The sequence below is a fragment of the Salvelinus namaycush genome, chromosome 8 (assembly GCF_016432855.1).
Source record: "Salvelinus namaycush isolate Seneca chromosome 8, SaNama_1.0, whole genome shotgun sequence".
In the NCBI taxonomy this organism is placed as follows: domain Eukaryota; kingdom Metazoa; phylum Chordata; class Actinopteri; order Salmoniformes; family Salmonidae; genus Salvelinus; species Salvelinus namaycush.
The window spans coordinates 4811336-4830713 of record NC_052314.1 but is presented as its reverse complement, the minus strand read 5'-3'; the positions used below and the strand labels follow the sequence as shown (position 1 = coordinate 4830713).

The following is a 19378-nucleotide window of genomic DNA, read 5'->3' as shown; positions in this document are numbered from 1 at the left end:
GACTGAGAAGAAATAAAATTTTCCTCCGAACGCCATAAAGAACGGCAGCAAATACAATAAAGTTTCACTAGCTGTTGAACGCCATAATGAAAAAGAAACAGACGGGTTTAAATTGAAAGCAGGGATGTTTTGGTCCCGTAAAGGGTTGGAATAAATGGAGGACAATGAGCCCATTTGGAAGCTAGATGTGTTGTCCTTGGCAACAGGGATAGGGCCTAGGCTATGCACTTATTGTATGGTACTATGTTGCTTAGCAACATTAAAGTAAGGACAAATTATACAGGTCATCTCAACAAATCTAAAATAGCCTGCTGTTGTTTTGCATGTGAAGTTACAGCAGTGTCTATATACAACTACAACAAGTCTTCTCTGCTGATCTAGTGAGGTATTTAATATCCCCATTATAAACCATCCTTCTCTGCCTTGAGAGAGAGCTCCCCCTCAATCCAAACCCAACACACACACACACACACACACACACACACACACACACACACACACACACACACACACACACACACACACACACACACACACACTGGGTGACTGTGTGTGTGGGTGTGGGTGTGGCTGTGTGTGTTTGGACATGGGTGTGTGTGTGAGTGTGTGTGTGTGTGTGTGTGTGTGTGTGTGTGTGTGTGTGTGTGTGTGTGTGTGTGTGTGTGTGTGTGACTGTGTGTGTGTGTGTGTGTGTGTGTGTGTGTGTGTGTGTGTGTGTGTGTGTGTCATGGTGTGTGTGTGTGTGACTGTGTGTGTGTGACATGGGTGTGTGTGTGTGACTGTGTGTGTGTGTGTGTGTGTGTGTGTGTGTGTGTGTGTGTGTGTGGGGGGGGGGGGGGGGGGGGAGGTCTTGGTTTGGCTGTGTATTGCTGTTACCTCTACCTCTACCTCTACTGTATTTGGGAGGGCTTGGGAAGTCCAAATGAATGGTGAGGACTGTAGACAGGCGTCTTGTCCTCTGTAATAACAGGACATTGGTTGGTCCCACTCAGACCCAGTTTGGGATTAAAGAGGGTCAAAGAGAAGAGGACATACCACTTCATAGTGTATATATATATACACTGCTCAAAAAAATAAAGGGAACACTTAAACAACACAATGTAACTCCAAGTCAATCACACTTCTGTGAAATCAAACTGTCCACTTAGGAAGCAACACTGATTGACAATAAATTTCACATGCTGTTGTGCAAATGGAATAGACAAAAGGTGGAAATTAAAGGCAATTAGCAAGACACCCCCAAAAAAGGAGTGATTCTGCAGGTGGTGACCACAGATCACTTCTCAGTTCCTATGCTTCCTGGCTGATGTTTTGGTCACTTTTGAATGCTGGCGGTGCTCTCACTCTAGTGGTAGCATGAGACGGAGTCTACAACCCACACAAGTGGCTCAGGTAGTGCAGTTCATCCAGGATGGCACATCAATGCGAGCTGTGGCAAAAAGGTTTGCTGTGTCTGTCAGCGTAGTGTCCAGAGCATGGAGGCGCTACCAGGAGAAAGGCCAGTACATCAAGAGACGTGGAGGAGGCCGTAGGAGGGCAACAACCCAGCAGCAGGACCGCTACCTCCGCCTTTGTGCAAGGAGGTGCACTGCCAGCGCCCTGCAAAATGACCTCCAGCAGGCCACAAATGTGCATGTGTCTGCTCAAACGGTCAGAAACAGACTCCATGAGGGTGGTATGAGGGCCCGACGTCCACAGGTGGGGGTTGTGCTTACAGCCCAACACCGTGCAGGACGTTTGGCATTTGCCAGAGAACACCAAGATTGGCAAATTCGCCACTGGCGCCCTGTGCTCTTCACAGATGAAAGCAGGTTCACACTGAGCACATGAGCACATGTGACAGACGTGACAGAGTCTGGAGACGCCGTGGAGAACGTTCTGCTGCCTGCAACATCCTCCAGCATGACCGGTTTGGCGATGGGTCAGTCATGGTGTGGGGTGGCATTTCTTTGTGGGGCCGCACAGCCCTCCATGTGCTCGCCAGAGGTAGCCTGACTGCCATTAGGTACCGAGATGAGATCCTCAGACCCCTTGTGAGACCATATGCTGACACATGCACATTTGTGGCCTGCTGGAGGTCATTTTGCAGGGCTCTGGCAGTGCACCTCCTTGCACAAAGGCGGAGGTAGCGGTCCTGCTGCTGGGTTGTTGCCCTCCTACGGCCTCCTCCACGTCTCCTGATGTACTGGCCTGTCTCCTGGTAGCGCCTCCATGCTCTGGACACTACGCTGACAGACACAGCAAACCTTTTTGCCACAGCTCGCATTGATGTGCCATCCTGGATGAACTGCACTACCTGAGCCACTTGTGTGGGTTGTAGACTCCGTCTCATGCTACCACTAGAGTGAGAGCACCGCCAGCATTCAAAAGTGACCAAAACATCAGCCAGGAAGCATAGGAACTGAGAAGTGGTCTGTGGTCACCACCTGCAGAATCACTCCTTTTTGGGGGGTGTCTTGCTAATTGCCTATAATTTCCACCTTTTGTCTATTCCATTTGCACAACAGCATGTGAAATTTATTGTCAATCAGTGTTGCTTCCTAAGTGGACAGTTTGATTTCACAGAAGTGTGATTGACTTGGAGTTACATTGTGTTGTTTAAGTGTTCCCTTAATTTTTTTGAGCAGTGTACATGTATGCCTTCTGATTAGGTAAACGTCTAGGTTCAAAGAAAATCTAATTGGGTCAATGTCTGAATTGTAACATACAGTGTATGTAGAAATCTAAATAGCTCCTGTAGTTTGGCAAGATATTCAGATCTCTTAATATAACAGTATTGGGGCCGACAGTCACAGGGACCCTGGTTTGAGTCGTTTTCCCTAATACGCCACATCGGTGTCAGGGCCAACGAAAGCGCCCCTAATTCGCCATGAGAAATTCATCTTAGATTTTTTTTTTTGGGGGGGGGGTTATATATTTAAAGCAGTTGTTACTATTGAATGAAATAATAAATAATTGACCCAGATCATTGCTACGAAGTGCTATAAAAAATATTTATACTGAATAAAAATTAGAGAACCCAATATGCAACAATTTCAAAGATTTTACTGAGTTACAGTTCATATAAGGAAATCAGTCAATTGAAATTAATTCATTATGCCCTAATCTATGGATTTCACATGTGTACAGGGGTGCAGCAATGGGTGGGCCTTGGAGGGCACAGACCCACCCACTTGGGAGCAAGGCCCAGCCAATCAGAATGCGTTTTCCCCCACAAAATGGCTTTATTACAGACAAAAATAGTCCTCAACACCCCTCCCACCCCCCTCAGACGATTCCACAGGTGAAGAAGACGGATGTGGAGGTCCTGGGTTGGCGTGGTTACACGTGGTCTGCGGTTGTGAGACCGGTTGGACGTACTGCCAAATTCTCTAAAATGACGTTGGAGGCAGCTTATGGTAGAGAAATTCACATTAAATTCTCTGGCAACAGCTCTGGTGGACATTCCTGCAGTCAGCATGCCAATTACACGCTCTGTCAAATTTGAGACATCTGTGGCATTGTGTTGTGTGACAAAACCGCACATTTTAGAGTGGCCTTTTATTGTCCCCAGCACAAGTTGGATCTGTGTAATGATCATGCTGTTTAATCAGCTTATTGATATGCCACAGCTGTCAGGTGGATGGATTATCTTGGCAAATGAGAAATGCTCACTAACAGGGATGTTTTTTTATTTTTTATTTATTTATTTCACCTTTATTTAACCAGGTAAGCTAGTTGAGAACAAGTTCTCATTTACAACTGCGACCTGGCCAAGATAAAGCAAAGCAGTGTGTAAACAAATTTGAGCACAACATTCAAGAGAATAGCTTTTTTTATTGAGATCATGAAACATGAGACCAACATTTTATATGTCGCGTTTATATTTTAGTTCCGTGTATTTCAGCGTCTTCTCTCCTGGCAATTGCGCTGCCTATATGCGGTCCATTAAAATGTGTACTCTGCCGCCACCTGTCAGATGTCAGTAGGTACTGTACACAATCATTCTGAGATTTCCAATTTCTTGATGCCCAGATTTAATAACTATTAAATTAATTATTTACACATAATAACGCAAACTCCGCTTAACCAACCAAGTAGTATGCTAGCATATATTTCTGCTGTTATTCCCAACCACAACACATCCCGACTCCAAAGGTCGTCAGCAGAGAGAGTAGTAAAAAGCACCTAGTGACATCACTGTGCAACAGGTAAAGTCGCTTTTACATTCCTGAGCCTGAGAAACGAACGCGGTGTTTGATTTTCTTGAGAAAGTACGGAAGAAGTGGTTTGACAGGTGCACCGAATGCTATTTTTGTTACGTGCAAATGTTGAATTTAATAAAAAGAATCGTCCTTTGAGCGCGTGGTTTGGTCGTCGGACACCTAAAGAGGAGAGCTCTCTCTGTATTGAACACCTATTCAGCTGTCATGTCGCGGCACAGGAGACAGGTAGATGAAACTATTGTTATTATAATAGACGGCTGATTACACGGGGATCCACATGCATGTCAACAAGCTTTTTGAGTATCCGTTTAGCCAACATACTGTCTCTAACTATACATTAACAAATTATCGTCATAGGCCTACGTTTTAATTCCTTACTGTTGAGTATATATTTGTGGTGGTCTTTCACATAGTGGGTAAATTGATTCATTTCATGGATAGGAAGAAATAGATGAATGGGCAGTGGAATATGATCATGTGATTGACCTTGATTGCATAGGCTACATGACCAAATATTGCATAATTCCACTTGTTTTATTTGCGTAGCATAGCTAGGTTTAGGCTACACATTGACATAAGTGGGCCCATGCGCTTTCTCTCAACATGTGCTACAATACACTGGTCATATACCCGTATTCTATGATAACTTGCGGCCCGATGAGCTGCTCTCTGCGGACTGTAGGAAATGTCTATTATAATTCTGTTCTATTCTAATGACAGATACGTATATGTTATCCCCCGAACTTGAAGGCTGACAGGCATATAGTGAATCGTCGCTTTTTAAATTAGGTCACACAAAAAAAGGAGTGCCTGGAATTTGTTGTTTTTTCAACATACAATTCACATCTTCTGGCGTCTTCAGGGGCTCAAGAGAAGTTGTGGTTCTATGGGTGTGTCTCAGGTTTATGAGGCAACGTGTAATATCTTTAATTAGATCAAACTATGAACTACAGTACAAGTCAAAAGTTTGGACACACCAACTCATTCAATGGTTTTTCTTGATTTTTTAAAACTATTTTCTACATTGTAGAATAATAAGAATAAGACATCAAAAACTATGAAAACTTCACTAACTCTAATGAACTTATCCTCTGCAGCAGAGGTAACTCTGGGTCTTCCTTTCCTGTGGCGGTCCTCATGAGAGCCAGTTTTATCATAGCGCTTGATGGTTTGTGCGACTGCACTTGAAGACACTTTCAAAGTTCTTTACATTTTCCGCATTGACTGACCTTCATGTCTTAAAGTAATGATGGACTGTCGTTTCTCTCTGCTTATTTGAGCTGTTCTTGCCATAATATGGACGTGGTCTTTTACCAAATAGGGCTATCTTCTGTATACCACTCCTAACTTGTCACAACACAACTGATTGGCACAAACGCATTATTAAGAAGGAAATATTGATGTGAGTTTCTGTTCCTCTGCCTCCCCACACATTATTTTCAGCACATCAATTTCCGCCGGTAATATAAAAGTCTCTGCAATAGCGTGCGGTTTCATAGCGTTACAGGCCTAGCCGTTCAACGTGTGAATGATTCAGGTGAAACGATCAAGCGGCCATTTTCCAGGATCTAAGGATGAATTTTATCTTTTAGATTTGAATAATTTTCAGTTAGATTTTTAAGGTGAAACACATCACAATGATTTTGAGATATAAAGACGACATTATAATATACAGTATATATGTATTTGTTATTATACAGACAGTTGAAGTCGGAAGTTTACATACACCTTAGCCAAATACAGTTAAACTCTGTTTTTTCACAAATTCTGACCTTTAATCCTAGTAAAAATTCCCTGTCTTGGGTCAGTTAGGATCACCACTTTATTTTAAGAATGTGAAATGTCAGAATAATAGTAGAGAGAATGATTTATTTCAGCTTTTACTTCTTTCATCACATTCCCAGTGGGTCAGAAGTTTACATACACTCAATTAGTATTTGGTGGCATTGCCTTTAAATTGTTTAACTTGGGTCAAACGTTTCGGGTAGCCTTCCACAAGCTTCCCACAATAAGTTGGGTGAATTTTGGCCCATTCCTCCAGACAGAGCTGGTGTATCTGAGTCAGGTTTGTAGGCCTCCTTGCTCGCACACACTTTTTCAGTTCTGCCCACAAATTTTCTATAGGATTGAGGTCAGGGCTTTGTGATGGCCACTCCAATATCTTGACTTTGTTGTCCTTAAGCCATTTTGCCACATTTTGCCAGAACTTTGGAAGTATGCTTGGGGTCATTGTCCATTTGGAAGACCCATTTGCGAGCAAGCTTTACCTTCCTGACTGATGTCTTGAGATGTTGCTTCAATATATTCAATATATCCACATAATTGTCCTCCCTCATGATGCCATCTATTTTGTGAAATGCACCAGTCCCTCCTGCAGCAAAGCACCCCCACAACATGATGCTGCCACCCCCATGCTTCACGGTTGGGATGGTGTTCTTCGGCTTGCAAGCCTCCCCCTTTTTCCTCCAAACATAACGATGGTCATTATGGCCAAACAGTTCTATTTTTGTTTCATCAGACCAGAGGACATTTCTCCAAAAAGTACGATCTTTGTCCCCATGTGCAGTTGCAAACCGTAGTCTGTCTTTTTTATGGTGGTTTTGGAGCAGTGGCTTCTTCCTTGCTGAGCGGCCTTTCAGGTTATGTCGATATTGGACTCGTTTTACTGTGGATATAGATACTTTTGTACCTGTTTCCTCCAGCATCTTCACATGGTCCTTTGCTGTTCTGGGATTGATTTGCACTTTATGCACCAAAGTACGTTCACCTCTAGGAGACAGAACGCGTCTCCTTCCTGAGCGGTATGACGGCTGGGTGGTCCCATGGTGTTTATACTTGCGTACTATTGTTTGTACAGATGAACGTGGTACCTTCAGGCGTTTGGAAATTGCTCCCAAGGATGAACCAGACTTGTGGAGGTCTACAATTTTTTTTCTGAGGTCTTGGCTGATTTCTTTTGATTTTCCCATGATGTCAAGCACTGAGTTTGAAGGTAGGCCTTGAAATACATCCACAGGTACACCTCCAATTGACTCAAATGATGTCAATTAGCCTATCAGAAGTTTCTAAAGCCATGACATCCTTTTCTGGAATTTTCCAAGCTGTTTAAAGGCACCGTCAACTTAGTGTATGTAAACTTCTGACCCACTGGAATTGTAATACAGTGAATTATAAGTGAAATAATCTGTCTGTAAACAATTGTTGGAAAAATTACCTGTGTCACGCACAAAGTAGATGTCCTAACCGACTTGCCAAAACGATAGTTTGTTAACAAGAAATTTGTGGAGTGGTTGAAAAACGTGTTTTAATGTCTCCAACCTAAGTGTATGTAAACTTCCGACTTCTTCTGCGACCTCATTTTCAAATCAGGTTCGACCCCACAAGGGGCCGCGACCCCTAGTTTGAGAAACGCTCATCTGATTGCTGTCTCGGAGCCATCTGATTAAAGAAGATGTGAATACTCACCTTGCTGTGTCCTGCATTCTCATCATGTTTTAGGCCAGCATCGAACTCCTGGAGATGATTGGAGTGGTGAAGGAGAACGGGTACCATTTTGATAGTCCTGAGACATCACCACTACTTCCCTCAGTGGTAAGAGATGACTGATGAAACACAGGCCTGTTTCACTGTATTACTGTATGTAAAACAGCTTTACAGTGCATTGCTGGTTGTTGTTAATAGTCTATGGACAGTCATACAGTGCATTCGTAAAGTATTCAGACCACTTATCTTTTTTCACATTTTGTTACGTTACAGACTTATTCTAAAATGGATATAAAAAAAAGATTCCTCATCAATCTACACACAATACCCCATAATGACATCACAATACCCCATAATGACATCACAATACCCCATAATGACAAAGCAAAAACAAGTTTTTCTGGAATTTTAGCAAATTTATTAAGAATATTTTTTTTTTGAAATATTACATTTACATAAGTATTCAGACCCTTTACTCAGTACTTTGTTGAAGCACCTTTGTCAGTGATTACAGCCTCGAGACTTTTGGGTATGACTCTACAAGCTTGGCACACCTGTATTTGGTGAGTTACTCCCATTCTTCTCTGCAGATCCTCTCAATCTCTGTCAGTTTGGATGGAGAGCGTCACTGCACAGCTATTTTCAGGTCTCTCCAGAGATGTTCAATCGGGTTCAAGTCCGAGCTCTGGCTGGGCCACTCAAGGACATTCAGAGACTTGTCCCGAAGCCATCCCTACGTTGTCTTGGCTGTGTGCTTAGGGTCATTGTCCTGTTGGAAGGTGAACCATCGCCTCAGTCTGAGGTCCTGAGTGCTCTGGAGCAGGTTTTTATCAAGGATCTCTCTGTACTTTGCTCCGTTCATCTTTCCCTCCATCCTGATTGGTCTCCCAGTCCCTGCCGCTGAAAAACATCCCCACAGCATGATGCTGCCACCGCCATGCTTCACTGTAGGGATGGTGCCAGGTTTCCTCCAGACGTGACACTTGGCATTCAGGCCAAAGTGTTCAATCTTGGTTTCATCAGATCAGAGAATATTGTTTCTCATGGTCTGAGAGTCCTTTAGGTGCCTTTTGGCAAACTCCAAGCGGGCTGTCATGCCTTTTACTGAGGAGTGGCTTCCGTCTTGCCACTCTATCATAAAGGCCTGATTGGTGGAGTGCTGCAGAGAAGGTTCTCCTTTTGTTAGGTTCTCCCATCTCCATAGAAGAACTCTGGAGCTCTATCAGAGTGACCATTTGGTCCTTGGTCACCTCCCTGTTCAAGGCCCTTCTCCACCGATTGCTCAGTTTGGCCGGGCGGCCAGCTCTAGGAAGATTCTTGGTGGTCCCAAACTTCTTCCATTTAAGAATGATGGAGTCTACTGTGTTCTTGGGGACCTTCAATGATGCAGACATTTTTTGGTACCCTTCCCCAGATGTTTGCCTCGACACAATCATGTCTCGGAGCTCAACGGACAATTCCTTCAACTTCATGGCTTGGGTTTTGCTCTGATGTGCACTGTCAACTGTGGGACCTTATATACACAGGTGGGTGCCTTTCCAAGTCATGTCCAATCAATTGAATTTACCACAGGTGGACTCCAATCAAGTTGTAGAAACATCTCAAGGACAATCAATGGAAACAGGATGCACCTGAGCTAAATTTCGAGTCTCATAGCAAAGGGTCTGAATACTTATGTAAATAAGATATTTCTGTTTTTAATTTATTTTTAATAGATTTGCTGGAAAAACTGTTTTTGCTTTGTCATCATTGGATATTGCGTGTAGATTGATGAGGGTTATTATTTTTTTTAAATCAATTTTTGAACAAGGCTGTAACGTAATAAAATTTGGAAAAAGGGGTCTGAATACTTTCCGAATGCTCTGGGATACATCAGTTACTCTATATAATCATCATGTCATAGATTCAGTTATTGCTTGATTTTCATCTTTATGTTCAGGATTGGATCCATCAAATCACTCAAGTCTACACTATCTTGTTAATTTTTCCTCCTCAAGCATACTCCAGTGTCATACGACTATGTCCTGGTCGCTAAGACAGTGGATGATCCGGAGAAAGATACCTTCAAGATGCAAGAGGCCTTTATCGAGAAACTAAAGATGAAGAACTTGAAGATAACAGTGAGTTATATTACCAGTTTAACAAGCTGTAGAGTTATATTGTTATTAAGCCAAGGCTAGTTTACCGTCCTTTTGTTGTTCTTGTAAAATACATATTATCTTTATAAGAGTTTTTAAAACCAAATGTAATTATAATCATGTCTGTGTGGCCTTAAACTAAAATCAGTTTACCTGCTCATTATTTCCTAGTCAATTATCTTAGCTTTGTTATAAGACATTATAAAGGCTCAGGCCTCTTTTTTAACAAACCTAACACAATGATAATCTAAGACTCAGGCCTCTATTTTAACAAACCTAACACAATGATAATCTAAGGCTCAGGCCTCTATTTTAACAAACCTAACACAATGATAATCTAAGACTCAGGCCTCTATTTTAACAAACCTAACACAATGATAATCTAAGACTCAGGCCTCTTTTTTAACAAACCTAACACAATGATAATCTAAGGCTCAGGCCTCTATTTTAACAAACCTAACACAATGATAATCTAAGACTCAGGCCTCTTTTTTAACAAACCTAACACAATGATAATCTAAGACTCAGGCCTCTATTTTAACAAACCTAACACAATGATAATCTAAGACTCAGGCCTCTATTTTAACAAGCCTAACACAATGATAATCTAAGACTCAGGCCTCTATTTTAACAAACCTAACACAATGATAATCTAAGACTCAGGCCTCTATTTTAACAAACCTAACACAATGATAATCTAAGACTCAGGCCTCTATTTTAACAAACCTAACACAATGATAATCTAAGACTCAGGCCTCTATTTTAACAAACCTAACATAATGATAATCTAAGACTCAGGCCTCTATTTTAACAAACCTAACACAATGATAATCTAAGACCCAGGCCTCTATTTTAACAAACCTAACACAATGATAATCTAAGGCTCAGGCCTCTTTTTTAACAAACCTAACACAATGATAATCTAAGACTCAGGCCTCTATTTTAACAAACCTAACACAATGATAATCTAAGACTCAGGCCTCTATTTTAACAAACCTAACACAATGATAATCTAAGACTCAGGCCTCTTTTTTAACAAACCTAACACAATGATAATCTAAGGCTCAGGCCTCTATTTTAACAAACCTAACACAATGATAATCTAAGACTCAGGCCTCTTTTTTAACAAACCTAACACAATGATAATCTAAGACTCAGGCCTCTATTTTAACAAACCTAACACAATGATAATCTAAGACTCAGGCCTCTATTTTAACAAACCTAACACAATGATAATCTAAGACTCAGGCCTCTATTTTAACAAACCTAACACAATGATAATCTAAGACTCAGGCCTCTATTTTAACAAACCTAACATAATGATAATCTAAGACTCAGGCCTCTATTTTAACAAACCTAACACAATGATAATCTAAGACTCAGGCCTCTATTTTAACAAACCTAACATAATGATAATCTAAGACTCAGGCCTCTATTTTAACAAACCTAACACAATGATAATCTAAGGCTCAGGCCTCTATTTTAACAAACCTAACACAATGATAATCTAAGCACAGGCGGTAGCACTATAGGTTCAGGGGTGTGTCAGAAAATGTTTCGCTATTTTCACTATCACAATTATCGGAGCACTTGCTGGTGTTGGCGCGAAAGGGTTGTGTTTTGATGAGAGAAAAGAAGTTGTGGGTGTGTCGAGGCTTGGCCTCACACTAGCCAATCAGAACGTGTTCCATGGCGAAATATGCGGTTGCTTCAAGTTGTGTATTTACGTTATTTTTTGTATTGCCTTGGAATCTACTCCAATTCCAATGTTAGTCCGTTATAGTTTGTTAAATGGCTTACAGAAACCAAATAACTAAATGTAGACCTATCTTCGCTAAATCCATTTGGCAGTCCTCATTGTTCTAAGTAATTGCATGGCCTCAATAAAATTCACGCTGATATAGGGGCTAGGCCTACTGTAAATTGCATTATGGCTGAGCATGGGCTAGCCAAACATTGTCAATAAGCAAGATTAAATTAATTATTGATAAGGCCTAAAAACAAAAACAAATTCTAAACAAAACAACAACTTGTTTTAAATCAGAACGTGCTCCATGGCGAAATATGCGGTTGCTTCAAGTTGTATATTTACATTATTTTATGTATTGCATTGGAATCTACTCCAATTCCAATGTCCTTTAGTAGTGGTTTCTTTGCAGCAATTTGACCATGAAGGCCTGATTCACGCAGTCTCCTCTGGACAGTTGATGTTGAGATGTGTCTGTAACTTGAACTCTGTGGAGCATTTATTTGGGCTGCCATCTGAGGTGCAGTTACTTGCCGATTTCTGAGGCTGGTCACTCTACTGAACTTATCTGCAGCAGAGGTAACTCTACTGAACTTATCTGCAGCAGAGGTAACTCTACTGAACTTATCTGCAGCAGAGGTAACTCTACTGAACTTATCTGCAGCAGAGGTAACTCTACTGAACTTATCTGCAGCAGAGGTAACTCTACTGAATTTATCTGCAGCAGAGGTAACTCTACTGAATTTACCTGCAGCAGAGGTAACTCTACTGAACTTATCTGCAGCAGAGGTAACTCTACTGAATTTATCTGCAGCAGAGGTAACTCTACTGAATTTACCTGCAGCAGAGGTAACTCTACTGAACTTATCTGCAGCAGAGGTAACTCTACTGAACTTATCTGCAGCAGAGGTAACTCTACTGAATTTATCTGCAGCAGAGGTAACTCTACTGAATTTATCTGCAGCAGAGGTAACTCTACTGAATTTATCTGCAGCAGAGGTAACTCTGGGTCTTCTGTATACCAACCCTACCTTGTCACAACACAACTGATTGGCCAAACGCATTAAGAAGGAAATATATTCCACAAATTAACTTTTAACAAGGCACACCTGTTAAATGAAATGCATTCCAGGTGATTACCTCATGAAGCTATTTGAGAGAATTCCAAGAGTGTTCAAAGCTGTCATCAAGGCAAAGGGTGGCTACTTTGAAGAATCTCAAATATAAATTTAGTTTAACACTTTTTTGGTTACTACATGATTCCATATGTGTTATTTCATAGTTTTGATGTCTTCGCTATTATTCTACAATGTAGAGAAATAGTCAAAATAAAGAAAAACCCTTGAATGAGTTGGTGTGTCCAAATCTTTTGACTGGTACTGTATTTCTGTGTTAGAAAATTATAGACGACACTGTTGTCTTCTACGGTATCCAAGCTCCAAATGAAGTGTTTGAGAAGTACAGGTATCTACTGAAGGTGTCTGATGCCTGCAACTGGAGTGAACAGCAGGGAAGTGTCCCTCTTTCCACCAGGTAAGTTATGCACACACGCATGCAGAGAGACACACACGCATGCAGAGAGACACACACGCATGCAGAGAGACACACACGCATGCAGAGAGACACACACGCATGCAGAGAGACACACACGCATGCAGAGAGACACACACGCATGCAGAGAGACACACATGCTCGCACGGTCTGATGACTCAACGTATTAGCATGACAAACATGTTAACTTCTTAAAATGAATCATAGACAGATACTCAGTCCTGTCAGCCATGTTAAAATGTCTTCTTTATTTCAGGATCCGCATTGTTCACTTTATCCTGAGTCATGTCTTCCTTAATACAGGAGGTGAGTAGTGCTCTGCCCTCAACCACACCAGTCCTCCCTTTCTGTCTCTCTCTCTTTCTCTTTCTCACTCTCTCTCGCTCTCTCTCCCTCTCTTTCTCTCTTCTTTCTTTCTCTCTCGCTGTCTCTCTCTCTCTCTCTCTCTCTCTCTCTCTCTCTCTCTCTCTGTCTTTATTTATCTTTCTCTCTCTTTCTCTCACACACACACACACTGGACCTCTCCTAATGTCCCCCTCCTCATCTGTCCAATCTTACAGAGAACCTGTTTGAACTCTTGAAGAAGAAAGTGTTTGAAGCAAAGTTCTGCCTGCATGAGGTAAAGACAGTAGTCTGCTGCTCTGGTCAAAAGTAGTGCACTATGTAGGGAATATGGTGTAATTTGGGACAAAGCCTATGTCTCAATGGTGTGTGTGGATCTCTTCCTGATTTTTGACTTATCTTCTCTGCTGCATGGTTTAGGTAGGCAGTAGATACCCCCATGAGGAAGTGGGGTCATGTATGGGCCCATAGATAGAAAAGTAGCTGGCTTCTGCAAAGATGTTGTACCCTACATTCTATTCCCTGTACCATGTACCCTACACCCTATACCGTGTACCCTACACCCTATATAGTGGATCTCGTCAAAAGTAGTGGACTGTATATGGAATAGGGTGCCATTTTGGATGTACACTACCCACAACACACTACCCACTAGACACTGCCCACTAGACACTACCCACTAGACACTGCCCACTACACACTACCCACTAGACACTGCCCACTAGACACTACCCACAACACACTACCCACTACACACTACCCACTACATACTACCCACTAGACACTACCCACTACATACTACCCACTAGACAGTACCCACTACACACTACCCACTAGACAGTACCCACTACACACTACCCACTAGACACTGCCCACTAGACACTACCCACTACACACTACCCACTACACACTACCCACTAGACCAGACATGGGCAAACTACGGCCCGCGGGCCACATACGGCCCGTTAGGCTTTTTAATCCGGCCCGCCGAACTTGTCCAAATTATAGTAAAAACCTCCTTTTTTTCCCCTTTCCCTGCAATGCCCACGTTTCCCCAATAGATGGCGCACTCAAAACACATTGACCGTTGTTGGAGTGGCGCGTATTTCTCTTTATTTCACTTTAATTTTCACTTCGTTTCACGTCACCATTAAGCCCTTCTGTGAAAATGAGCGGACCAAAGAGAAGGAAAGTGGACAGCGAATGCCGAGTGTTTAATAAGGAGTGGACAACAAAATACTTCTTCACTGAAGTCCGATCAACGGCTGTATGTCTGATATGCCAAGAAGCTGTTGCGGTTTTCAAAGAGTACAATATCAGCCGTCACTTTGCCACGAAGCATGCAAACTATGCTAGCAAGCAGTCAACACAAGAACGGGCGGCGAAATAGTATGTAAATGCCATATCTTGCATATTCCTTGAGACAAATTTATTAACTGATAAGGGCTATTTTTCACATTTGAAAGACAGTTAATAAATTGGGTTGTAGTGTTCTTACTGTGCTATGAGGTTTGCACACACTACATTTAATGCTTTAGTATATCCGGCCCAAACACTCCCTCCAAATGCTCCTGGCCCGGCCCCTCTGTCAAATTTTAGAACCCATTGTGGCCCGCGAGTCAAAAAGTTTGCCCACCCCTGCACTAGACACTACCCACTACATACTACCCACTAGACAGTACCCACTACATACTACCCACTAGACAGTACCCAAGTGTCTGGGTTTATCTGATGGAAAAGGAGCTTCTGTGTCAAAGGTATGTGAATGAATAGCTGCCATAAAGACTCTAAAGGTCGAAGCGATATCGTTGTTTTCCTCTGTTTCTCTGCGTACTGAGAGACGACTGAGCCACTCTCAGAGTTGTTTGAGGAGGACACCTCTGTTCTTGTTAACTGACATTTACACACACACACACACACACACACACACACACACACACACACACACACACACACACACACACACACACACACACACACACACACACACACACACACACACTGAGTATCTGTTTGTCCATGTGATGATTCATTTTTGAAAATGTTAAAACATTTGTCGAGCTAATACATTGAGTCGTGTATGTGTGTGTGTGTGTATGCGTGTGTGTGTGTGTGTGTGTGTGTGTGTGTGTGTGTGTGTGTGTGTGTGTGTGTGTGTGTGTGTATTTGAATGCTCCTGACTTTGTGCTTTCAGAGGAAAACTCAGAAGGAACTGAGGAAAAGTTGGGCCAGATGGACTGCCTGTCTCCGGGGACAACCAATCAATGATGTCAGGTTAGTTAGGCCTGTCTCCGGGGACAACCAATCAATGATGTCAGGTTAGTTAGGCCTGTTTCCAGGGACAACCAATCAATGATGTCAGGTCAGTTAGGCCTGTCTCCAGGGCCAACCCATCAGTGATGTTAGATTAGTTAGGTCTGTCTCCAGGGTCAACCCATCAGTGATGTTAGATTAGTTAGGTCTGCCTCCAGGGCCAACCCATCATTGATGTTAGATTAGTTAGGTCTGTCTCCAGGGCCAACCCATCAGTGATGTTAGATTAGTTAGGTCTGTCTCCAGGGCCAACCCATCAGTGATGTTAGATTAGTTAGGTCTGTCTCCAGGGCCAACCCATCAGTGATGTTAGATTAGTTAGGTCTGTCTCCAGGGCCAACCCATCAGTGATGTTAGATTAGTTAGGTCTGTCTCCAGGGCCAACCCATCAGTGATGTTAGATTAGTTAGGTCTGTCTCCAGGGCCAACCCATCAGTGATGTTAGATTAGTTAGGCCTGTCTCCAGGGCCAACCCATCAGTGATGTTAGATTAGTTAGGTCTGTCTCCAGGGCCAACCCATCAGTGATGTTAGGTCAGTTAGGTCTGTCTCCAGGGCCTACCCATCAGTGATGTTAGATTAGTTAGGTCTGTCTCCAGGGCCAACCCATCAGTGATGTTAGATTAGTTAGGTCTGTCTCCAGGGCCAACCCATCAGTGATGTTAGATTAGTTAGGCCTGTCTCCAGGGCCAACCCATCAGTGATGTTAGATTAGTTAGGTCTGTCTCCAGGGCCAACCCATCAGTGATGTTAGATTAGTTAGGTCTGTCTCCAGGGTCAACCCATCAGTGATGTTAGATTAGTTAGGTCTGTCTCCAGGGCCAACCCATCAGTGATGTTAGATTAGTTAGGTCTGTCTCCAGGGCCAACCCATCAGTGATGTTAGATTAGTTAGGTCTGTCTCCAGGGCCAACCCATCAGTGATGTTAGATTAGTTAGGTCTGTCTCCAGGGCCAACCCATCAGTGATGTTAGATTAGTTAGGTCTGTCTCCAGGGCCAACCCATCAGTGATGTTAGATTAGTTAGGTCTGTCTCCAGGGCCAACCCATCAGTGATGTTAGAGTAGTTAGGTCTGTCTCCAGGGCCAACCCATCAGTGATGTTAGATTAGTTAGTTCTGTCTCCAGGGTCAACCCATCAGTGATGTTAGATTAGTTAGGTCTGTCTCCAGGGCCAACCCATCAGTGATGTTAGATTAGTTAGGTCTGTCTCCAGGGCCAACCCATCAGTGATGTTAGATTAGTTAGGTCTGTCTCCAGGGCCAACCCATCAGTGATGTTAGATTAGTTAGGTCTGTCTCCAGGGCCAACCCATCAGTGATGTTAGATTAGTTAGGTCTGTCTCCAGGGCCAACCCATCAGTGATGTTAGATTAGTTAGGTCTGTCTCCAGGGCCAACCCATCAGTGATGTTAGATTAGTTAGGTCTGTCTCCAGGGCCAACCCATCAGTGATGTTAGATTAGTTAGGTCTGTCTCCAGGGCCAACCCATCAGTGATGTTAGATTAGTTAGGTCTGTCTCCAGGGCCAACCCATCAGTGATGTTAGATTAGTTAGGTCTGTCTCCAGGGCCAACCCATCAGTGATGTTAGATTAGTTAGGTCTGTCTCCAGGGCCAACCCATCAGTGATGTTAGATTAGTTAGGCCTGTCTCCAGGGCCAACCCATCAGTGATGTTAGATTAGTTAGGTCTGTCTCCAGGGCCAACCCATCAGTGATGTTAGATTAGTTAGGTCTGTCTCCAGGGCCAACCCATCAGTGATGTTAGATTAGTTAGGTCTGTCTCCAGGGCCAACCCATCAGTGATGTTAGATTAGTTAGGTCTGTCTCCAGGGCCAACCCATCAGTGATGTTAGATTAGTTAGGTTCTATTCAAGGCTCTATGACTTCAATCGTGTCACATGTGTCACTCAGGAACAACTCAGGAACAACAACTGTCTGTCTTTATCTCGACACCTGTCTGTCTTTATCTCGTCACCTGTCTGTCTTCATCTCGACACCTGTCTGTCTTTATCTCGTCACCTGTCTGTCTTAATCTCGACACCTTCTGTCTTTATCTCGACACCTGTGTGTCTTTATCTTGTCCCTGTCTGTCTTTATCTCAACACCTGTGTGTCTTTATCTTGTCCCTGTCTGTCTTTATCTCAACACCTGTGTGTCTTTATCTTGTCCCTGTCTGTCTTTATCTCAACACCTGTGTGTCTTTATCTTGTCCCTGTCTGTCTTTATCTCGACACCTGTCTGTCTTTATCTCGACACCTGTCTGTCTTTATCTCGTCACCTGTCTGTCTTTATCTCGACACCTGTCTGTCTTTATCTCGACACCTGTCTGTCTTTATCTCGACACCTGTCTGTCTTTATCTCGACACCTGTCTGTCTTTATCTCGACACCTGTCTGTCTTTATCTCGACACCTGTGTGTCTTTATCTCGTCACCTGTCTGTCTTTATCTCGTCACCTGTCTGTCTTAATCTCGTCACCTGTCTGTCTTTATCTCGACACCTGTCTGTCTTTATCTCGTCACCTGTCTGTCTTTATCTCGACACCTGTCTGTCTTTATCTCGACACCTGTCTGTCTTCATCTCGACACCTGTCTGTCTTTATCTCGTCACCTGTCTGTCTTAATCTCGACACCTGTCTGTCTTTATCTCGACACCTGTGTGTCTTTATCTTGTCCCTGTCTGTCTTTATCTCAACACCTGTGTGTCTTTATCTTGTCCCTGTCTGTCTTTATCTCGTCACCTGTCTGTCTTAATCTCGACACCTGTCTATCTTAATCTCGACACCTGTCTGTCTTTATCTCGACACCTGTCTGTCTTTATCTCGACACCTGTCTGTCTTTATCTCGACACCTGTGTGTCTTTATCTCGACACCTGTCTGTCTTTATCTCGTCACCTGTCTGTCTTTATCTCGTCACCTGTCTGTCTTTATCTCGTCACCTGTCTGTTTTTATCTCGACACCTGTCTGTCTTTATCTCGACACCTGTCTGTCTTTATCTAGACACCTGTCTGTCTTTATCTCGTCACCTGTCTGTCTTTATATCGACACCTGTCTGTCTTTATCTCGTCACCTGTCTGTCTTTATCTCGTCACCTGTCTGTCTTTATCTCGACACCTGTCTGTCTTTATCTCGACACCTGTCTGTCTTTATCTCGTCACCTGTCTGTCTTTATCTCGTCACCTGTCTGTCTTTATCTCGTCACCTGTCTGTCTTAATCTCGACACCTGTCTGTCTTTATCTCGACACCTGTCTGTCTTTATCTCGTCACCTGTCTGTCTTTATCTCGACACCTGTCTGTCTTTATCTCGACACCTGTGTGTCTTTATCTTGTCCCTGTCTGTCTTTATCTCAACACCTGTGTGTCTTTATCTTGTCCCTGTCAGGAACTACTTTGGAGAGAAGGTGGCTCTGTACTACCTGTGGCTGGGCTGGTACACCCTTCTGTTGGTCCCTGCAGCTCTGTTAGGGGTCGTTGTCTTCCTCTACGCGCTGGCTTTCTACAACACCTCGCCACTTATGTGAGTGTGTGTATGTGTTCTCTGTGTGTAATATTACCATGTAATAACCTATATGTAGGCGTCCACCTGGTTAATAATGTTTT

At 43.0% G+C, this 19378-nt stretch overlaps 1 protein-coding gene across 1 annotated transcript in view; it reads left to right on the top strand.

Annotated features, from left to right (window-relative positions):
- The first annotated feature begins 7724 nt into the window (after positions 1–7724).
- The window catches only part of LOC120051660 (anoctamin-9-like), a 52477-nt gene continuing 40823 nt past the window's right edge, over positions 7725–19378 (top strand). Inside the window, exons 1-7 of the mRNA XM_038998552.1 lie at positions 7725–7796; positions 9686–9808; positions 12970–13106; positions 13381–13430; positions 13685–13752; positions 15676–15740; positions 19161–19295. Coding sequence (XP_038854480.1) covers positions 7725–7796; positions 9686–9808; positions 12970–13106; positions 13381–13430; positions 13685–13752; positions 15676–15740; positions 19161–19295 — 650 coding nt within the window. The remainder of the gene's footprint in view (positions 7797–9685; positions 9809–12969; positions 13107–13380; positions 13431–13684; positions 13753–15675; positions 15741–19160; positions 19296–19378) is intronic.